The following is a 23,606-nucleotide window of genomic DNA, read 5'->3' on the forward strand; positions in this document are numbered from 1 at the left end:
AATCAACAGTTCTACATACATATTTTTAGTAAACAAACAGATATAGTGTATAAACTCAGAACTAATAACAGATTTCCACATAGTATACAAAGTTAGTAAAGAAAATATATATTACATATCAAATAAATACATACAATTTATACATATAAAAATGTTATTTTCATGTACTCAATAATCAAAGATTTTTTAAATATGAATTTTAAGAACATTAAGTTACTGTAAATTGGGCGGGATAAGGACAAAAATGCTTAAAGAGAGGATAAGGAGGGGGGGGGGAGATGTACATATTTATTAATCTAATGTCTACTAAGTTACATAATACATTTTTAGTGTAAATTTTAAATCTGACAGAGTGATGTTTGTATAATCTATATTTTTAAATTTTGTATTGTACATTGAAAAAGTCCTACGAAAAAAAGCATTTTTAACATACGATGTTTTACTTATTGGTACATGAAACAGGTGGTACCGTCTACAAATCAATTATCTACTAATTCAATAAATTCGATTGTATTAACGAATGATTTATAAAATGATTTATAAATTATGTACGGTTTTTCACAGTTACAGTTTAATGAACATTATTTCATCACACGGGACAGGATTATTCTTTGTAGCGTCACGTTTGATCACGATCCATTAGGATTAAAGAATGAAGCGAGGAAGAAATTTCCCAGACCGCAACATGTCCCATCGGTACGGAAGTTAATCTAATGATTGACAAAGATTAAATCAAAATAATAACGGGTATTTACATAAGTTCGACAAAAAATACCAACATTAAATATATTTTTTTATCGGAGTTCTATTTTTAAATATTGCCTCTATGTAGTAATTTTTATTATGAATCCCGAAAACCCCGCTTTGTAAGTACCGTGTTTTCTTGTGTAGATGCTCATTATAGCGCCTGCCTAATGTTGGCCCACAAAGGGTCAAGTTAAGCCTGCTGTATCCTCTGGGAACCTTTATCACGCGTTCATATATCCCCACCGATGCTACGCGCGATGTGGTCATTATCTTCATAAATAGCATTACAGTAAACCCCTAATACGGCGGCGGCGGTAGATTTGTTTATTTATTCACGAATAATTGATTTATTTACATTTATTGAGACAACTCCATGATACTGTGCGGAGTTGGGAGCGTTGGAACGAATAATATGCTAGAATAATGTAGTACAACAATATTATGTTATAGCATAGCAAGAACTCAAGAACATCGTTAAAAAATAACACATAGCACATCAATATAGAAACAACAAATAAAGGCAAACATCTGATTTACATGAAACAGCCGACTCAAATAATTAAAATCTCAAGGAGGTTCTAACTCAAATTCCTTCCCCCGAGAAAAATCCAGTTCAAAACCTCTCTCCGAAAAAATGATTTAGTACTTGAGAGATTAAAAATATCAAACGCTCGGGCGGAATATATGATCCTTAGAAATAATTTCTGTGGAGAGGCTTTATGATGGATGTCGCACAAACCCCCCAGACAACTATTCCTCAACTTAAAACCCACTTGTTCTCTAAATCATTCGAATAAATCCGTAGCATGTGATCAAGTAAATTGTTTTACTTAAAGCACAAGTTTAAAAAGTTAAAATATAATATTTATAGAAATCTGAGAGTGCCAATATTCAGAATGTCTCTAAGAGCAGAATAGCAATAGATGACACGCATTTCTCAACATACAAGCAAGTGACAGAACCGATTCCTATCAATGGTAACTCCAAGGCCTTTTATGGAATCTATCCGTTTCAAAAGTAGACATGCGTTATCAGAGTAGGGATTATGCGCACCGCTTGGCAGAGTATTGTTATTTATACATAAAGTAAGGTATTTAGTTTCATCGGAAAGTGTATTATCATCCGACCATTGTTTAATTATGTTTGTACCAGTTTGTTTTCTAAAAAAATATTTCCAGCCACCAGTTTCGAATAACAAAACCGCATCGTCGGTAGGCGAGATTGTTTTTCCGCCATTATTTGATCGACGGAGGGAGTTTGCGTAGACCAGGAATAGTATCGGTTCCAGGATGCTGCCCTATGGAATTCCAAAAGTAATACGTTTTTTTAGTTTACGAGAAGACCTCGTTCGGGCGTTCTGTTGAGACCTCCTTCCGTAGTGGCCTGAAAAGGTGAGTTCGTACTTTGCGCTTCTTCGTGTGATGTACGAATGACTGAGTTGCAACCTCAAATATAAGAAAGTCTGAAGCAACAGAAGAGCTTTATAACTGACGCCAATACGTTTTATTTGTTCCGAGTGAATCAGATGGGAAACTGTGTCGAAACCTTTGACAGGCGACGGTGGCGTAGTCGGTTAGACGGCCAACTGCTTCGCGGGTTCTATTCCCGCCAGTTGCAGTTGCATGAAAAAAGAATCAAGAAATATTTTTTTCATAATTGGTCTGGGTGTTGTGGTCTATTTTCCCATAAATTCCTTCCAAATCTCTCTTTACAATGCTAATAAGCTTTTTAAATAGAAGCTTAGCAGGTTATTCCTTTTTTTTAATATCTAAGAAAACTGCAATGAGCTTTTGAATATCATCAAGGCTTTGCATAATATTTTGGGTAACAGCAAAAATTGCGTCTACCGTACTCTTGCCCTACCGGAAAAACGGTTTATTTGAAGGAGCGTTCCACATTTTGAGGAATTTCATGGGTCTTTTTTTAAAAAAAAAAATTCAATAATTTTTGTTATTATATATTCAAGAGGGCGATAATCTAAGATCAAGGTTTTTTCACCAGCTTTATAAATTTGAATAATAGAAGTTTCAACAATGTTTTGAGTATGTCCAAATGCTTGCAGACTGGCTGAATTTTCTCCCTAGGGAGTTGTTCATATTAAAATTTGTTGCAACAGAGAGGGAAAACATTTTCGAGAAGGGAATATGGGAGTCTAGGCACTAACAGGGCTTATGACCTGTCATTGGCTGGTTTAAGTGGCCACTTTACACACTGTAACATTCACCATTCTGTCTATGTTTGAACATCCCAATTTCCTCAACTCTTCTATCTGTTGAATTTTGTGAAGTAAAAGAGCTGAAACCTTTATTATGTGGGTGAGATTCATCCGGCTGAACAAATTCACCTACTAGGCAACGCCTGAAAACAATTTTCCAATTTTGTATACATACTTCTTTTCTGTGAGTGTCTAGACTCCCATACCCCTTCTCAAAAATGTTTTCCTTCTCTGTTGCAACAAATTTAAATAGAAGCTTCTTTCAGGCAAAATTTTATTCGAGTTTTTACTCTATTAGAGAGGTAGAAACGTTATTATTAATTATGTATGCACAAAACATTTATAATTTTGTACTTATTTTTAAAACATTTTTTTTCCAATATTTTTTTAAAAAAAGGATGGAAAGCATCCTGATTCAAAGTTAATGTTTATTATATGTGTGAGAGGTATAATAATATGAATATATGAACTTTTTAAAATATTTCCTAACTGTTCGTTTAGTTAGATAATATTGTGATTTAACTTCTTGAATGGTTGTGAAGAGATTGGTTGAAGCTGAGGTCAAATTATCGACCTTAAGTACGATATCACTTTCCGTGGCTTTATTTTTTCCTATGCGATCAATATTAATCAGATCATTATATTTACCTCTATGGTACTTACAGTTCTATCTTATATCGTTGCCGGAAATAATTCTATTAACTTTTCTTTAAAAAAATTAACCACATACCCAGTTTAAAATTGTCATAACTAAAAAAACAAAACGCCCCTGTGACGTGATAATATTAATAGCGGTTTAAAACACAGGTAATGTTTAAAAATTTTAAAAGAATAAATCTTTTTATTAATTTATTTAACACTTTATATACATATACAATATATGTATATACATATAAAGGCGGGCATATTGCCTTAATACAATTTCTTCCTACTTTTTTATTTTATTTACCTACCCGAACCGTTAAGTTTGAGAAAATTACAAGTACATGGACATATTCTAAGGAATTATACTCAATCTTAAAATTTTATACAAAATTAAAAACAAAAATTGACTAAAAAAAAAATTAACACTATACCACGAAGAGGGGAGAGGAGATGGGAAGGAAATATGAATGCGAAAGGAACAACTCAAATATTTAGATAGTGATATTTCAATCTTGATTTAATAGTTATACAGTTAAGAATGTGTTTTTTCTTCGGTTTAGGATATCCGCAAATAACTGTATATCAATATTGTATAATACTAACAAATTACAACAGGGATGGAGAATACCTTAAATAATGTTACACAGTGTGTAAAGTGGCCACTTAAACCAGCCAATGACATATTCCCTTATTTAAGGTATTCTCCATCCCTGTTGTAATTTGTTAATCTTAATGACCCCCGAGGGGGTGAAATCCAGTCTTTTGTCTATGAACATTTGGACAAACTCAAATATTGTAATTGTATAATACGTTTTTATTTTACAAAGCACGTCATTATTTCGTATTAAATATAATATTATTTAGTAAAAATACTGTAACAGAGTAAAGAGATAAATGCCTATTGACAAATTAATATGTAATGAGTACAGTCCCACGATCATTTCGGGCACCAGATCTTACGAAGATAGCTTATGTTTCAGGCTAAATATAAGAAAATTGGTGCCCTCTTAATAAAAAATATAGTTGATGGTCTATTCGAGATTTGTATCAACTGCTTTTTTTCCAACTCTTTTCAGTTTTTATTGTATCTCTGCTACCGTAGCTGTTACGCCCCCCTTTGTAGATATAACGCGGTGATTATTTCGGCTAAACGTAACAAGTGAAGAAGTTGCGCCTATTTTTGTATTTTAAGGGAACGTTTTACAGTGGGCCGTTTGAATAGAGATCTTACGGGATAATGGGATTTGTGGATTGTATGCGCGGAGGCCCCTATCCAGAGGGGGGCGTGTTGACCATTCATCTTGTATGAATTATTACCGAGAACGTTACGAATAACAGTCGCCACCTCCGCTCTATAATACCACCAGACCACACAGTCTGTTTCCACAACCCATTCGGAATTATTAATGTTTCTTTTTGTCGGAATAGTCTCTTCAAATTTTAAATGATCCCTGGAATTATCGTTTACTCTTGTCTGAAAATTCCATCTGCTTGACTCCGCACTTGGGGGAATAACATTTTGTGTTTTGTAATATGCACATTTCATTACGTGTTCAAACTTAAATATTTTTATTTTATTTTAATAAAAAAATCATTTTCGGGTTTTCCTTGAATTCCGTCGTCATTTGATCGAATTTCGGGATCGAGAAACTGTACCTTTCACAAAAAACGAAAATATTAAAAAAAAAAATCGAATACTCGTCGAGAGTTGAGACGGCAATGAGGAAGTACAGAGGTTTTTTAAAGACTAGTTGAGACTTTTAAACTAAGCAAAAAAAAATAAAAATATCTTATTATCATCGCTATGATCTTTTTAAATTTAGTAATTTTGAAATTATTTCTCCCGTGACGTCACATAACAACGATATAATTGTTATTGTTCACACGAACCTGTGACGTTTCAAAATAGTTTTTTTTTTCATTTTACGAGAAGCTTCGCCGTACAATTAATTGTACGGCGAAGCTTTTAAATGCTCTATTTTTTACCGCGCGTAAGAAAACTATTTTATATAAAATTTCCCGTAGCACTGAACTTCCTCATTTAAAAAGCATAATAAAATATATCTTCACTCCAAAATTGCATTAGGAATTTTATGTAATTTTGTACTTGATTTTGTGACAGTCGCATCGCAACTTTACATAAAATTATTATACTTTTCTACTAAGTGGTAGATTTATGCATACATACACAAAATCTGTAAAATTACTGTGATATATAAAGATCTGTAAAAAAAAAAAAAAAAACACTTATAAGGAACTAAATAATATTTATGTACCGGTATTTAAGGTCAGTTATAATGCACACAATGCTGCATTCACGATCGATTCAAGACTGCATTGGCCATTGTACGACATTTTACTACATCATAGTATAGCATAATATTGTAACAAAGTACGTCATTGTCGTGTGTAAAAAAATAAATACCACCTGCAATACTGCCGTGTAGAGCCTAAACCGCCGTAATTCAACTTTTGTCATTTTAGAGTTATTTATTGATTCGTAATCAGCTATAAGTGTGTCCAACTCTTTGCGCTACGACAACTGGAAGTTTGTAAATTAAATACCTACCCATGCAGTAACACCAAATTTTTAGTCCATAAATTATTTTATTTTATTTTTTATATGTATATTTGGACCCCTGTATTTAGTAGCCTTACGTGTCATGTACATATGTACAAGGCTAAGGTACTCGGAAAAAAATCGTTTTTGTTTGTCTTGGAAATGGGATGTTCGATCACTGATTTTGGTTTATTACCTTTATGAGTCCAATCACCATTGTTGCAAAGTTCAAGAACAATAGCGCGTGATAACTACTTTTAACTACAGTGTGGATATCTGTTAAGGATATTCCATCTTTCCTGCATTCTGATTCAACATTATGGCGTTGCAAACTGAAAAATGGGCACTGAAATAACAGATGTTCGATACTCTGTGAAGAAATATCATCGCATGGACAATAGTCATCATTCCTTAATTTAAATCTACACCGCAAGACAAATAAATTTACGAGTTCTCAAAAAAAACTAAAATTGACATATAATGAATTATTCTTGATATTTAATTAGTTTTTTTTATATTGTTTGACATATGTGATGACTACTCGTTATTTCAAGGTTAAAATAAAAAATCTTACTCATGAATTGTACTTAGAAATTGCCATTATATATCAGGTATCAGATTACCCGAACCTTAGAGACCCATAACGGTTCATTTATGGTCGAGTGTTTGTGATGGAATAATAAAAGACATGTTATTTTTTAATTCATATTTAAGAAGTAGGTTCTTATCGCTTTATTTTAAATTAAAGTATTTTACATTTAAACATATTTATAACATTTAAAAATATTTAGTACTTAGTGAATTCACCTTTATTTTTTATAACATGTAAAATTCTATTATTTAGAGAAGCGTAAAGCGAATCTAAAATTTCTGATGTTATTTCTTCTTCCCAAACTTGAATTAAGTTTTTTTTTAATTCCTCAATGTTTTTTGATTTTTTTTCCCGACTTTTTTTTTCATAATCGCCCATAAATTTTCTATCGGGTTCAAATCAGGGCTATTCCCGGGCCACGTCAACGATTTTAAGCCAATTTTCTCCTTGAATTCATTGATCTATAAAAAAACAATAAATTATTTATCATGTGGTCACAAAATGCATTTAAAAATATATATATTTGTACTCACAGTGCGGGCTCTATGGCACGGCGCAGAATCGTCCTGAAAAATTGGGTCCGCGGTATACTGCGTAATGTCCTCGATTGTTGGAATAATATGTTTTTTTAACACTTTTTTGTACTGAATGGCATTCATCGTACCCTGTACAAAATTTAGAGGTCCTAAACCGTATGCTGTCATGCACCCCCAAATCATCACGTAGGGTGAATGTTTAACGGTTCGAGTGACGCACGACGGATGATATCTTTCCCCACGTTTTCGTCGAACTATCTTTCTGCCGTCTAGACCAAAAAGGTTGAATTTTGATTCATCAGAGAAAACAACATTTTGCCAATCCTCCAAGGTCCAATTCTGGTGCTCTTTCGCCCAATCCAGTCTAGCCTTCTTCATTTTGTCCGTGAGTAATGGTTTCTTTGCGGGACTCCGTGCTTGGAAACCATGCTCCAACAGCCGCCTGGACACTGTTTTTACTGAAAATGTTGATGTGCTGGTAGACTGCACCTCTGCGTGTATTTCAGGTGCCGTTAAAAATCGATCGCGCATAACAATTTTTTTTATTAAGCGATCATCTCGGGCAGATGTCACGCGCCCCCGTCCGCTTCCTTTTTTCCGTTCTATGGATCCAGTTTCTTGGATTTTTTAAAATAAAAACCTCACTGCACCTTCTGAATACCCAACTCGACGAGATATTTCACAATTAGATATGTTTTCTTGCGACAATGTGATTATTTTGGATTTTATCGCAATCGACATTTGCTTTGCACTTTCCATGATTGTTGTGTTATGTTCACTCAAACGCGGGTAAAACAAGACTGTTGAGACATTTTAAAATGTAAATATTGTAGAAAGGTGACACATAGTGTCCTTAATTTATTAAACAAAAGAAAGAGGTATCGATAAAGGATTTCTTAGAAAAAGGGTTCAGTAAAGTCCAGGGGCGCGGTAGCAGGTAAACTCGTAATTTTTTTTGTCTTGCGGTGTATATAGATAACTTCTCATAGCTCCGTGTCCGGTAAAAATTTGGGTCGTTTCGAAAGTACTTTGGTGATGATGACGGAAGTTTGCTGCATCAGCCAGCGTCAGAAAACATTTTAGTGATTTTACCTGTAGGAGAAGCGCGGTAATGATCCTCCCAACGCTGCTGCGTATTTTGTTTTATACAGCGTTTAGCAAAGCTAAGGGGAAATTCTGAGAAGAAAAGTGCCGTTCTTTTACAAGTTGTGGCTCTTGCTCGTTCATCCGCTCTCTCATTTCCTACGATGATTAAAATATTGACTAAAATGCCGTTTTTATAAAAATATTTTTAGTTTGATTATGTTGAATATTTTTATTTGTAAAAATAAACGCCACGTGTATTATATGTAGAGAATAGACCGCCACACACGTCTATCCTGGCATACATTCATAGCTTCTTCCACATTCATACATCTTGTCACACATGCCCTTCGGTTCTGCCTGCCTTTGACATGACCAGACTTAAGATTTTGGTTTATCTGATCATGCCACAATTTCCTTGGTCGTCCTCGTCTCACGTTACCGTTCATTTTATTTATTTCCAAAAACCAACTAAAACGCAGTAAACCTTATGAAATACCGCAGTTTAGGCTGTAATGAGAACTAAAAGTAGCGTTTTTTTGCAGTATCAAATTTTAATACTGTATTTTAAAACTAGTTTTAGGCAACTTTTTTTTGCGGTAACTTATGCAAATTTGAAAAACATTTTTTTTAATGATACGCTAATTTCAATTACTTATTTGACACGCTTTTTTATTACAATTAATCGTCTTCATTTTCTTATGATTAATCATCTCCATTTTCTTATGATTAATCCCACAGATATATTAATATCTATTCAGTGATTAATCCCCTTATGACAATTTTTTTTTAATTAAAGTTTTTATCAATATCATTGCGACTTACTTGTTTGAAAAGTTTTTTGCGTTTTTCTCGAAAGTGGATTTTCGAGTTACGGCGGTTTGCACGGCAGAATACTGACGTGTTCCGTCTTGTAGCTTATTTTGTTCCTATAACTAGCACTAAACTACTAACTGGTTCAAGACACGCTGTACTTATATGGCGTATGGGAGTATTAGTTCAAAGGGACCGCGTTTCTTACGTGTAGTGTAGGTATTCCGTACTATATAGTAGGTAGATATATTCAATAATATGTTATAATATGTTGTATTTGCCGTGCAGCTTTTCAGCACACTTATTTGTAACATCAGGAGACAACCGCTGGCACAGCACAGATTTAAACTGTGCAACCCGGTTAGGCTTAGACTAAACTCTGTCTGCGCTATCTATAAGTGCGAAAGTACAGGTAAACGTCGTTTTACGCCGGAGTTCCGTACCGAGAGACTCCGGCGTTAAAAAAATCGGCGTAAAATGAACACAAATATAATGGAAGATATAAGATTAGGTTCCGTGTCAAAATTCTAAGAATAATCTAACATGTTTATTTAACGTATCATATACAGGTGTTATTTAAACCCTGTCACATCTGAAACCACGATGATCAGTATGGGCAAGAAGACATATTAGCATATTTAAAAAAAATATTTAGAACGAAGAAATTTTTTGAAAATAAAATATTAAAAAAACAAATGGTTGCTTACTTCTGCAGGGGAGAAGTGAGGGGAGCGCGGCGCAGTATCAGACTCCCCCCTTCTCCCTCCTCGTTTTACTACTGCAGAAGTAAGCAACCATTGGCTTTTTAGATATTTTATTTTCTTAATTTTATATGTTCTAAAAAAATATTTTAATGTGCCAATATGTCTTCTTGCTCATACTGATCATCGTGGTTTCGGATGTGATAGGGTTTAAAGAACACCTGTATATATTCAAAATAAATTCAAATGTATTTAATAAAATATAATGAAATACAGATTAAATTCGTTTACAAAATAAATAATAATCTCTTGATATAAATAATGATTTTTTATAATAAATACTAACTCACCAGTTCGTCGGTACTTAATTCAATTCTTACAAAAAGCACACACTTTCATTTGCTTTGATTGTTGCTTCCTTTCTTGCAGAATCATAGCATAAACTACAAATATTTTAATATTGCTTTAATTTTAATAATAATAAAATAAAAAATATAATCATACCTTTTTATTTTTCTTAAATACAAAACGAAAACTAACTCGGAAACAATTTCACACACTCAATAGGCTGCTCGCATACACGTTAATAGAATAAAACAACGTGTAAAAGTGTGTCTGCTATTAGAATCGCGGCGCCTACTGTCCTCTGGTGTCGGCTGAACCGGGGAATCCCACGCCGGCACCAACCGGCGTAATTGTAAATCGGCGTAAATCGAACTGGCGCAAAACGACGTTTAACTATAATATAAACATAAACACGCGAGTCAAGGCCCTGCAAGAACATTCTAACCGACTTGACCGAATATTGATTACCTCCTCAAGTAAATACCGAAAATAAGTAAATACATAATGCTGAAAAAAAGATTAACAATTCAGCTACATATTATTATTTTAGCGCAGTGCAACTTTATGTATCTACTAGTAAAATATTAATAAATAGTATAAAAGCAAATATCAAAAATAAAAACACAAATTAAAAGTCCTATTGTATCATTTTCCAATACAAACGTATTATTTTGTTTTGTGTTTATTTTTTATTTACTATGAAAGGACCAATCAGGATAAGGAGGCTGCGAATTCTACCCTCGCGGACGCGGCGCACCTTGCTGGCGTGCAGAAGTCCGGTGCATGTTTCAACCGTTGGAGAATACGACCCTCAGTCATGAGGAACCTGACTGCGGAATACGAATAAAAGCTATATTTACATACACATTGATGGAAGCGTAAGCGTATAAACAAGTATCAACGCGGTATCAACTATCGAGCTAATTGAACTCAGCCGGATATTAAAATGCGATTTATTTTTCAGATGCAGAACATCAACAACATCGTAATGTTCCCCGTGGACAGCTTACTCAAGGGGGAGCTGCGGGGGGTAAAGGGAGACCTCAAGAGGCCATTCGACAAGGCGTCCAAGGACTACGACTCCAAGTACGTGAAGATAGAGAAGGAGAAGAAGTCGCAGGCCAGGGACGCCGGCCTCATCAGGACGGAGGTCACCTCGGCGGAGATAGCGGACGAGATGGAGAAGGAGAGGAGACTCTTCCAGCTGCAGATGTGTGAGGCGAGTCGATCTTGTTGCTTATAAATCTCCACTGACAAATGCTTGTTGCAGAAAATGTTGACTTCTTGCTCTGTAGTTATGGTTAAATGATTGTGTACTATGTATTGCATTATCATATTTGAATCGGGTTGTGGTCCCGTGGCTAGGGTCTCGGACTCGCGACTAAAGGTCCGTGGTTCGAATCCAACTCTACCCCAACTTCATTCACATTTTCTTTTAGTGAGTTATTTACAACTCTTTGAAAATGGCCCTAAAATAAAATATTTGGGTAAATCACAAGAGCGCAAATATAAAAAAAAATATTTGCCACACTGAGGTATCATTAAATAAAGATGATGCTTCATAGAACGATAGTTTGAAATTATGTTCTGAAAAATGAGCGTCGTCGCGTTAACATTGCCTTGCAAAACGCGTAGTAGAGTAAAAAAGACTAACTACGAGTATCTATGCAAGTAGCTCAATCACAAATAACTATCGACGTGTTAAATAAACGACGTGATAACAATTTCTCACCATGGTTGTTTATCGTATTCGCGATCACAATGCAACATCCGTAAACAGTGAACACCTAATATTAAATGTCAAAATATTTACGTCTCGTGACGTATAATCCTGCTGCGCAATCACATATTTGAATTTCACCGGTGTAAATATGGAAAATATTCTAAAACTGCTATTTTTATTTATTTATTATTTATCATGCTATTCATTGCATTTAGGCTGCGGTTTGCAAGCCAAATGTCAAGAAAAGCAGTCGCCATAGTAGTTATAATTTAATTTTCACTTTTTTGTATTAGATACTCCTTACTATTTTGCAAATGCAATATATTGTATTATTTTTTATAGAAAAACGCCGATTTTTCACCTGTGAACTGTATTTATTTACGAGGAAAACAAAAAACAAACCGATACGAGCGTCGACTTAGAGATTACACACGCGTTGACTTATGACTTCGATAACTTAAGCATGTTCAATATTGTTCATTGTGATCGCTCAAATGCATAGCATGTTTTTAAGCACGTCGATAGTTATTTATGATTGAGCTACAGTTTACTGTGAATTCAAAGCTGTATGTCGCGCCTTTTTTACGCTGCTTCACGTTTACTGACTACAAGTTAAGTTCCGGAACTTAGGTTGATTGGAACACAAAACTCGTGCTTAGTGCTGCATCTAGTGTTTACATATATCGTCGTCAACGGGAAAATACCTCCCGTGTGTCAAAAACGTAATTGTTCAGGAGCAACTAAAAACTGATTTCTGAGAGCTACGAATTGTTTTATAAAACACCAAAAATACGCTTTTTAATTTTAAATGTCAGAATGTATTTTCACGAAAAAAAACCTTTTTATTTGAAGTACAAATAACATTTTTTGTGATTTTAAACACATGGTAGGTTTTTTTGGACATGAAATGACACATAGGAGGTTTTTAACTATACATGGGAGCATTTTTTCAGATGTTAAGAGATGTACAAAATGAACAATCAGCCACATAGGATACTTGAATTGCCAGTTAAAAATTAAAAATTCAAAATTCAAATCAAAATATTTATTCAGAAAAAAGTACATACAAAAATTAAAGTAAATAAAACAAAATAAAAATAATATTGTTAAAATACAATCATTTTATGTCAGCTTGTAGCTGCCTGCCCTTTATAATTAATAATTTTAATAATGAATCTTTGCAGGTATGTAAGAAGTTATCAACTTAGTACTTTAACCTATTTTTTTGTTGATTTTTTGTCCTTACATGAACTCCCTTTTTTAGTTTTCTTAATAACATTTTTTTTAACCTTTCCTGAACTCCTTTTTTCACCTATGACTTGAGGAGCCTCGTTTACAGATTTAATTTTATGTTTAACTCTCGAGTCTGGCTTGTGAGGAAGGCTATCGTAAAATGAATGACTGTCTTTTTCTACTGCGCTTTTAAGGGATTGTAAGTCTTTAAACTAAGAATCTGTTATAGGAATGGGCTGATCATAGAGGGGTTTAATGTTGTTCAATGGCACATTATGTTCAATGGTACGCCGCTGAGGTAGTATTGCCCATTCGTCGGTAAATTTAGTTTTATAAAATACATTTCCATCTGGGGTGTATTTTAGTTTACACAACTCAGCCACTGTTGAATCCCCTATTTGGTTTCCAGGTCTGATTGATTTAAAATTAGTTTCTTTACCCTCGTAATTTAAAAAGAAATCATAGCTCGCTACTTTCACAGTGTAGGGCTTTTCAGGCCTCGCTGCTCGCATCATTGCGATGTAATCTGAGGGCGTGTTTATTGGAGGGATAAACAAGTGCTCCAATGTAGCATGGACACTATCTACTTCCATCATTGTATGTCCCTTAGTCAGGTAAAGTTGCTCGATGGTCAAATTCTTTTTGACAGCAACATCACTGAGGGCACTAGCAAGGGTTTTATTTTTGTTTTGATAACCGCAACCATCTGACACTAATGTAATTTTCTCACATGTTGCATCACAAGTCAAAATAAAATTAATTATACACGTGGTAAATTCATTTGCAGTAACACCACCATTTACTTCGTGCCACACATAAAGGTTAACATCACGATTTGCCAAATTGTATATTGAAAAATTGTGAACCTGTAATTTCATTTTGTAGTACATTGCAGATTGTAATGTCTTTGGGCACAATAGAATGCTTTGAAGATCCATAGCCACTACAATATGTTTACTATTGACTTGAGCATCAGTTTTTGCTTTATTTTTTTCAAAGCGAGCCTGATCTTTCCTAATCACATGCACATTGTACAGCTCTTCTGAAATATGACCCAGTTTGAAGCTGCAACAAGTATCACATTGATCTTTTCTTGGACTGTGAATAGCAATATTTTTGCTTTTGAGAACTTCCTTAAATGCGCTCAAGGAAATAGAGCATAATTCTTTTTCAAGGCACCATTTCAAATATACGTCATGCATGCGCTTCTTTGATCGAAATATCGGTTCTACATACATTTTTTTTGGATGATTTCCTGCAATAATGACTAGGAACCTTAGGTAATAAATCTAGCCAATTATTTACAGATTGGGAAGTCTCAATTTTCCTTTTTTTTCTTGGCGGTAATTGTGCAGTTGTATTATGTTCAGCTGAATCATGTTCAATAATATTTTCTTTTTTATTCCATCTTTTGAACGTATCTTCTCCTAAGCACAAGGTATTCAATAAAAACCTCCTACAGACCTTTACCATTTCACCCCCATCTTTTGGTAATAAAATATCATGGCCTCGTTCTTTTTGTGAAACTTTAGATTCAATCACATTTTTATTTCGTCTTTTTCTTATAGATCGTGTGTGCACAAATCCTCTGATAAACACCTTTTTTTCAGCCCAAGTCTTTAATTCCCAAAATTGTTTAAACAGACCTTGACGAATGCAGTCAGTTATCTGGGCACACATGAAAGACCTCTGAGTTTTTTTTTACCAACAAATTATGCTCACAGCGACTCTTCATAAGTTTTGCTGATTTTTTCGAATCGTTAACCACCTTTTGATTAACTTTACTATATCCCACGTATGGACTTCCTGATGCTCGAAGAAGTCTTCCAGTTTCTTTTCTATCACGCAATGTTTTGTCTATTAATAAATCAGAACTTTCTCGAGTTGCAATCCCTGCTTGTTGGTCTAAGAATTGAATCTCCACTTCATGATTAATAACAGGGTCCTCAGTGTGCACTGTTTTATCTACTGATAAATTAGAACTTGCTTGAATTGTAGTTGTAGTTGTGGTCCCTTCTGCTTGATCCAAAAATTGAATTTCCATTTTATTTTCAATATTCATAAAATTGATAAAAACACCATCATCAGTCCGCTTTGCAATCTGCGATTCGTAATCATTGGTGGATGGTAATACTTCTGAAATTATTTTCTTCAAGGACTCATCCGGGATGTAAGAAAAATATTCCTCAGATGATAATGTCATCTGAAGTGTTGAATGCTCGCCAATATTATTTTCTACTTCTGTTGCATTTTTTGTTGCTTTATTATTCTCCTCGTTCACCATTTCAATCATACGTCTTCCTCGACTTGTCATTATCTGAGAAAAGTTTACACAATCAAATTTGGTTTTTGAACAAATAGTATTAGGCATTAGCAATTTTTAAAAGCTTTGGTTCGAATGAACTTGCCGAAAAGTTAAATGCATAATATTCCGCATTATTTAAACTAAACAACATAACCTCAATACTATGTGAGTAGTAAAGAAAACAAAAAACCTCATAATTTACGTAATAAATAATAGTACTTACATAAAGTATTATCAGTTCTTTCCTATAGTATTCTATGTTGTTTGTAATGCACCACTAATATGCTAAAAATATGCTTTAAAACGTTTTTAGGTGAGAGTAAATCAATCTGTCAACACTGTCAAAAAAAGGCGCCAAAGGCAGGAATGATCAGGAAGAAACAATGAAACATCTCCTATGTGTTTTTTTCAAAACGCGCACTATGCTAATATTCATAGAAGTTTGCTAAATCAAAAGCTCCTATGTATACATGGAATACATAGGAGGTATTTGAAAACGATTTTTTTTCAAAGACCACATAAGAGATACAAATAAAGGTTTTGAATTAAATAACAGTATTATCTACGCATGGGAGGTTTTTCCAATCGGTAGAACAGTTGAAACTCTACGCAATGTCATATTTAACTCATTTTCGTAAAATCGACCACATAAGAGGTATTTTCCCGTTGACGACGATATATCGATGATTTGCCATGGCATTTTAAATATTCTTTATTACAGTATTTCAGGAAATCATTGGGTCATTAAGTTCAATGAATGTTATCGATGTAAACATTCTTAGAAATCGCCGATAAGAGTAGGGAAGCACGGGTAACAGTGGATCATGGGTAACAGTGGATCATGGGTAACAGTGGATCATGGGTTTCAGTGGATTTTAGCAATTAATAGCGTCGTGTGTATTGCACGCGCACACACACTAATTTGTGTTCAGTAGACAATTTTTAATACCCTTACTAGTTTCCTTAACAACATCAGAGCCGGAGGACATGCTGCGACGCTTCGGCCAATACGTTAGGACAAAACTATTTTTTCACGTGTATTCAAAAAATGTTTTGTTTTTAAATGGATGTGAAATTTTAAAGATTCGATTTTTCCCTTCATTCGTCAATGTTTAATAATATTAATATAAGTACACTATTTGACTTTTCTGAGAGAGGAGCTTTCTATTTTTTTATTTACGAAAACTACCATTGGGTTACAGTCAATCATTATTTCATCTCGTGTCACAGTGGATCGCTTTTTTTCATACAAATAAAATGTCGTAAGTCATTTCCAGTTTTGTGGATTACCAAAAGCATGTCCAAGAAAAGACTGAAGAGGGAAGTCTATTATTGCAACCGATACCCCAAAAAAACTCAAACAGAAAATGTGATTTTTATCTTCAAAGCCTGGTGGAATTTTGAGTTTACATAAAGTACAAATAGCAAACAGTTTATTTGAATGAACACCTTGTATTTTATTTCAATAGCATAATTCAGTATATTCCAGTCGGGTTTTCGTCGCTGTAACCTAAGTTTGATTCACTGTGGCCCACTTCTGGGTCTCAGTGGATCGATTACCTTAAACTAATAAAAAAAGTATCTATTTTAATAAGCTACTACTACTAATACTACTACTAACATCACGCCATTTCCTCGTAGGGGTAGGCAGAGAGAATGGACCGCCACACATGTCTATCCTGGCATATATTCCTAGCTTCTTCCATATCCATACATCTTGTCATACATGCCCTTCGGTTCTGCCTGCTATTGACACAACCAGACTTAAGATTTTGGTTTATCTGATCATGCCACGTCTTCCTTGGTCGTCCTCGTTTCACGTTATCGTTCATTTTCGCCATATATACTTGTTTTACAATTCTTTCGTCGTTCATAAGCTATAAAATGATAAACCGAAACCATTACCTTGATGACTGAATGCTTCTTTCGATTTTATGAAATAGACCAGAATTTAATAATAAACTTCAGAGCTATGGAGGTTTATAAAAAAAAGTGATGCAATGTACCCCATGCTCCCCTAATGTTACGAGGTAATGTAATCTTTATCTAATCTTTACTCTCAAAATGAATCACGGATTTTTATGATTAGATAAAGTCAATTTCTTCAACAATTTCCTTTAATATGAGTACCTAACTCTATTCAGTTTGCCCTGGTTTTTGTATTGTCTTCCTTTTTATTTTAACAAAATTTCCTAAAATAATTCATAATGTATGTACATATTATGTACAATGTTTATACCCACGCTAACGGTTAAGTTGACGAACGGGGAAAAACAGTATTTTTCGTGACAGCTTGATAGATGATAACCAAATGATTTCGGTAAACATTGAAAGCTGTTTTATTAATAGTCTGTCATTGTTAAAGGTGATATTTGACGTGATTGATTGATTACTTTTAACTCTCTAATGATTGTATTTCCTCGTCTCGCACATAATATATCGGGAACCAGAGTTTCCGTGTCGTGTACCATTCGGTATTCGGTATTCGGTACATCGCTGCTCGCTAAGAGCGATATGCCAAAAGCCTAAAAGCCGTCCCGAATATTTTCTTATATGCCTAAATAGAAAGGTAATTATTTTACAAAGTATTACCGAGTAAGTTCCGAATGAATTTTCCCTTTAAACAGAAGCCGCGATGTGTGGAATGAGCTCCCGCGGCGACGCCGACGGAGGATTTCATTATATTCCGGACATTTTCCTCGCATTCTCGCTTCCAGCTTCCAATCCCCAGTTCCCATTACACTCGGGAAATGAGAAATGTCCACCCGAAGCGCCAGGAATGTGCGCCATGTCTTTTTATTTTCTGTCGAGTGCAATTCCCGCCACTTTCTTTTAAAATTAATTCTCCGGATTCCGTACTCGCCTCGCCCTAATTCACATCTAAAAATGTCCTCTAGTAAACACGTTTCTTTGGTAAAATGTAACGCGAAGCATTTTTAGTAAGTTCCTCAAAATTTGATATAGCTAGCACCTTGCACAACATTTCGTAACTGAAGTAGTAATTCTTACGCGAAGTAATGTCTGCTCCCTTGCGAAGATTTTCAAAGGAAACGAATTACAGCGATCGGCGGAATCCATTTTGGTTCCCGAAGTACCATTACATTGATCATTCTTGCTTGGAATTGTATGAATATCAACCGAATCTTCGGAGAAATGAATTAAGGACTGAAGTAAGGATATTTGAATTCTACTTTGGGATCTTCAACTTATTATTTGGGACGCGAAATTGTCAACTTTCCGTTGACAATTTACAACGATACAATATTTTTTCTTATATTTTTCATTTAAAATAAAAAATACAATAATTACATATAGGTACATTAAAATGATAGATATCAAATTTAAATTCATTGGTTTAATTCCTTTTTGGTTTTATGGTAAATAAGAGATCTTATAAATGAAATAATATTTTTTTTTTGCATTTTTAAACATTTTCCACATAATACTGTGGAAGCGCAGCGTTCATCCGTGTTTTGGTAATAGAGTTAAAGGCTGTTTACACGTAGACAATACAATATTGTTTTCCAGGGCTCGACCATTGTCCACGTGTAAACGGCAATTTGTAGGATAAAAAATTGTCCCGAGACACGGGAATAATGATTACCCCAACCACCGCGCGCGGCCGCATTTTACTTGTGTGAAGACGTACGGCGGACAGGACCTTGTGCCAATAGCGATTTGCTTGATGTGAACGTGTCGCTCCCAAAAAGCGAAAATGGCGTCAGAAAAAATCCTTTTAATTATTTAGTTCGTCCTTAACAATTCCAATACATCTTGGCATAAAATAATAAATTTCGTGTATTTTTTTTATTTGCAGCATTTATTGTAAAAATCAAATAAAACACACTTAAGGTAATAAAAAAAAATAAAAATAATAAAGTATCGCGGAATGTAAAGGGAACATGCAATTTTGATAACTTCTTTCAGAAAGAAAGGCTTATCTAGTTATTTAAATCTATGATTTTCAATCGAGGAATTCTACTAAAAATGTTGAATTATCAATTTAAAACTGTATTTTCAGTACCTGATAAAGTTCAACGAAATAAAGACGAAGAAGGGGATCGAGTTGCTGCAGCACTTGGTGGAGTACTACCACGCGCAGACCAACTACTTCCAGGACGGCCTGAAGACCATCGAGCACTTCGGGAGCTACGTGGCTGACCTCAGCGTCCGTCTGCAGAGGATCCGCCAGCAGCAGGACGAGGAGAGGCGCCGCCTCGCCGAACTCCGCGCTACACTCCGCGCTGCCGCGCCCCAGGAGAAGGAGGTACGATGTCCACTACCTAGGTGGAGCATATCGTGGGCCTCGATTATGATGGGAAGATAAAGACGTCATACGATATATCATACATATCTTGATGGTATAGTTGAAGATAAATTCTCTCTAGTGATTACGAAGATACACCACCGACCACCCACCTTCAAGTTTAGGGTGGTAGATACATCGACATGTAACAAGGGGAAGCGTATGTCTCGGTGCACATATCTACATACTAAAATGACATAGCTTCAGTATGACGTCATAGTTGAAGATAAAATTCTCTCTATAAAATGTCGCTAGATTCTGTCCTATTAACATGTAATCTAGGCGTAAGAAAGTTGCCACTATAAAAAAATAATTAGTTATTATATTTTTCTGTCTGTTTTACTATCTTCCGGAGTGTACGTATCGAGGTGTTAAAGGAGCCGGCTTTGTAATCACTCAGTAGATAAAGACGGACGATCGTTAAGCATACCGTCTTGGTAAATGTCAAAAGGTGTATCAAAATTCATGTACAAGCGAGCATTTTTGCTTGAATTGGGACTCATTGGAAAATATAATCGCTTTGAAGCGAGCACTTTTTATCAAAGAAGCCTAATTAAAATATAAAAACACAAGAATGTTACATGGTGTGTTCACGTAAACCCGTCATGGTCCGGACAGGTCCTAAGCCCAGTAAATGTCTAGACTATATTTATCTTGATAAACTGTAAATGAAGTATCTGTCAATCAATAAACTCCTTAGTTTGATTATTTACTAGTATATTTGTTTGATCTCTGCTTTGTAATAAGAATGTTACTGATTGATTTATTTTGTCATAGACTGGTTCATCTGTGGGTGGATACTCCCTCCATCAACTCCAAGGGGATAAACAGCATGGGGTGACTAGAACGGGACATTTGTTGAAGAAGTCAGAGGGGAAAGTCAGAAGAGTTTGGCAGAAAAGAAGGTTCATTTTACTCATTCATTCATATTATTCCTCATAGCGAGAATAGTTGGTAACAAAGTATGATTACTCATATTAGCTTTAAATTCACACCATACCACCCAACTTCAGAACTGGTACGTGTATATCTATATACATAGTTAGGTTTGCTTTAAATATTTGGCTTAGAATTTATTATTACGATTTTTTAATTTGTCAATGTTCTACAGTACCTGTAACTATGTATCAGGGGTGTGCATTGAGGTTTTTGAAAGAACTAAATATGATTTTGACCAAAATTAATAATAATTACGTAAATACCCATATAGTAATAATTAATTATTATGACAAATCAACCCACTAACTATCACTAGGTGCTACTTAAAAGAACTGTTAAGTATTTTATGGCGGAATATATTTTATAAAAATCCACTTGAATTAAATTATTTGAAAATAAACAATAAATCAATGTAGTGTTTTAAATAAATTATTCATTTAATTTTGTACCAGAATACAAAATTAAAAGTAAGAAATCGTTGTGGAAACCATAATCACATTTATCGTCAAAATACAGTATAGTCTCTATAGTCTTTAAAATTGTATTTTTTTTGTGTTTTATTCATCAGTAAGTTTTTTTTATTTAACAGTGGTATACACATGTTTTAAGGCATAGTAGGTATATTATATGCGTTAATTATGTATTTGGTATAAAAAATCAGTATTTTTTTGACGAGCTAAACTATAATCTGGTGGGGTTCCACTAGTTTAGAGAAAGAAACATAACTGTAATTTGTCCATCATCGCTTATCAAATTGATGCAATTCAATGCTTTGGAGGCAGCTTTAGTTCTTTCATTCCCCCGCCCTTCATCCGATGCTATGGTTCGGATTACTGAAACTATACTGTAACACCATCGGCACGGCGGCACGGCGTCACGGTAGCGTCATAAGTAGATGAAAAAACACAGTCACAAGTCACAGTGCAATGTACGAAAAATAATGGATTGGGTTTCGGAAATCGCTTCCACACTCGTGTAAGGATTTTAATTTCAAATTCTGTATGGTTCTTCACGCACCACAGGAAGCTAGATCTCGTTTTAGTTCCTTTGTTCCGCACTGACAAATGGATGCACGGGGGGAGTGCGTCACCATATTTAGATTTTTTGTATGGTGGTTATCAAATTCATGCGAAGGTTTTCACGGTCTCTGTTATCACACACGTGTATACACACGGTATCACCCAAAAAAGAAACATATTGTTATCTAATTCCCTTACAATTTATTGCAATTATTTATACAATTATTATTATAATTTTTTTAATATAGTCATTCATACATTAGGTATTACAACTGATGATTAAACTATTATTAAACATATAAACAACTAATTGTTCGACTAAATTTAGAAGAAGCAATGTTTCCATTTGTTCAATGGACGGATCGCACGTGCTATGTGCAGTCTAATTTATTATAATTATATATTTATGTTTTGTCATTCTAGTGCAAGCTGTATTGAAGTATTTTTATTATCAGTTTTACATTAAGGCACTGAAACTGGAAAAAAAAACTTAAAGAAACAGGTTATGTTGGCAAAATTTAATGGTTTTAAAATAATAACCAGTCAATCAAACCAAATTTTATACAGTTGCAATTAACTTGCACTAAGAAATTTCGCTAATGAATTTTTGTCATAAATTCTAATGCTTCTATTCCAGGTGCCGAGTAACTGCTGAAGGATATCTGGATATATTTCACGCCGATGAATCAAAACCCCCCACCAGAGTAAATTTGTTAACATGTCAAATCAAAGTAGTCTCGGATGATAAAAGAGGGTTCGACCTAGTTTCTTGTAAGTCAAGTTTCTTTTTTAGTATAGATAATATTTAATTATACCATAATTGATAGATATTTCAATAGATATGGAGAACCCCCTTGAGAAGAGAACAAGGAACTCTAGCCATTTTTTGGGGCTGGATGAACTCCTTAGTGATGTGCAGTACAAATTACCACAAGGCTTATTACGGGAGTATGTAAAAAAAAAATTCTCACATCTCACAACATCTTCGAGATTTGAACTGGTTAAAAAACCCAAAGATAATAAAATACAGTATTCAAATCCCTTCATGAAATAGCTCCAAGATACCTATCGGACCTTTGTATTAGAGAAAATACATGTCAAAGAAAATCTACTCTTAGGTCAGCATTTGATTCAGGCAGAGGAAAACTTTTCGAAATCCGGCGCTCCCTAAACACTAGATTCGGAGATCGTGCTTTTGCCGTTGCCAGCCCCTCTGCCTGGAACCAATTGCCTTCAAACTTACGAATCATTGACAGTCCCAGTCAGTTCAGATCCCAACTAAAATCTCTCTTTTAAAGTTTTTCAGACCCTCAATTTTAAATCAGAAAATATAAAGTCACTTTAGTTTAGTTAGAATGTAAGTTTAATTATACAATTGTAAAGCGCCCTTGAGGTAATTTTTTACAAAAATGGCACTATACAAATCAGCCAAATATTATTATCATTCTGTTATCCTATATGATATATACTGATAGGCAGAGAGGATAGAACGCCACAACACTCTATCTTTGCATACAGATCTCGCTTTCTCTACATTCATACATCTTCTCATGCACGTGCGCCGATTATTCCGACTTTTTACATGTCCATCTTTAAGTATTTGTTGGATTTGGTCATGCCATGTCTTTCTCGGTCTTCCTCTATTTCTGCATCCATCAACATTCGCATTGTAAATATTCTTAGCCGTTCTCTCGCTGTCCATTCGTTTTACATGTCCAAACCTGCGCAGAGCTCCTTTCTTGATTTTGTCGATAATGCTTGTCTCAGCCTTACATAATGTACGGATCTCAACATTTGTGCATCTATCGTACATAGTTTTACCACACATTCGCCTGAGAGATCGC

At 34.6% G+C, this 23,606-nt stretch overlaps 1 protein-coding gene and 1 long non-coding RNA gene across 3 annotated transcripts in view; one reads left to right on the forward strand and one right to left on the reverse strand.

Annotated features, from left to right (window-relative positions):
* Positions 1–23,606, forward strand: part of Asap (ArfGAP domain of ASAP) — a 143,726-nt gene that overhangs the window by 98,574 nt on the left and 21,546 nt on the right. For both annotated transcript variants that reach the window (XM_088237901.1, XM_088237902.1), the window contains exons 4-7: positions 11,202–11,456; positions 19,520–19,765; positions 20,582–20,709; positions 22,400–22,533. In XM_088237901.1, the coding sequence (XP_088094027.1) occupies positions 11,202–11,456; positions 19,520–19,765; positions 20,582–20,709; positions 22,400–22,533 (763 nt within the window). The remainder of the gene's footprint in view (positions 1–11,201; positions 11,457–19,519; positions 19,766–20,581; positions 20,710–22,399; positions 22,534–23,606) is intronic.
* LOC148273941 (uncharacterized) lies at positions 14,679–16,179 on the reverse strand. Its single transcript, XR_015824425.1, has 2 exons — positions 15,722–16,179; positions 14,679–15,510 (listed from the first exon to the last, which is right to left on the reverse strand). It is a non-coding gene; the product is annotated as an uncharacterized LOC148273941 (long non-coding RNA).

Source organism: Micrasema longulum, unplaced genomic scaffold (assembly GCF_059751315.1).
Source record: "Micrasema longulum isolate JH-2025_06_02 unplaced genomic scaffold, ASM5975131v1 h1tg001802l, whole genome shotgun sequence".
NCBI lineage: Eukaryota > Metazoa > Arthropoda > Insecta > Trichoptera > Brachycentridae > Micrasema > Micrasema longulum.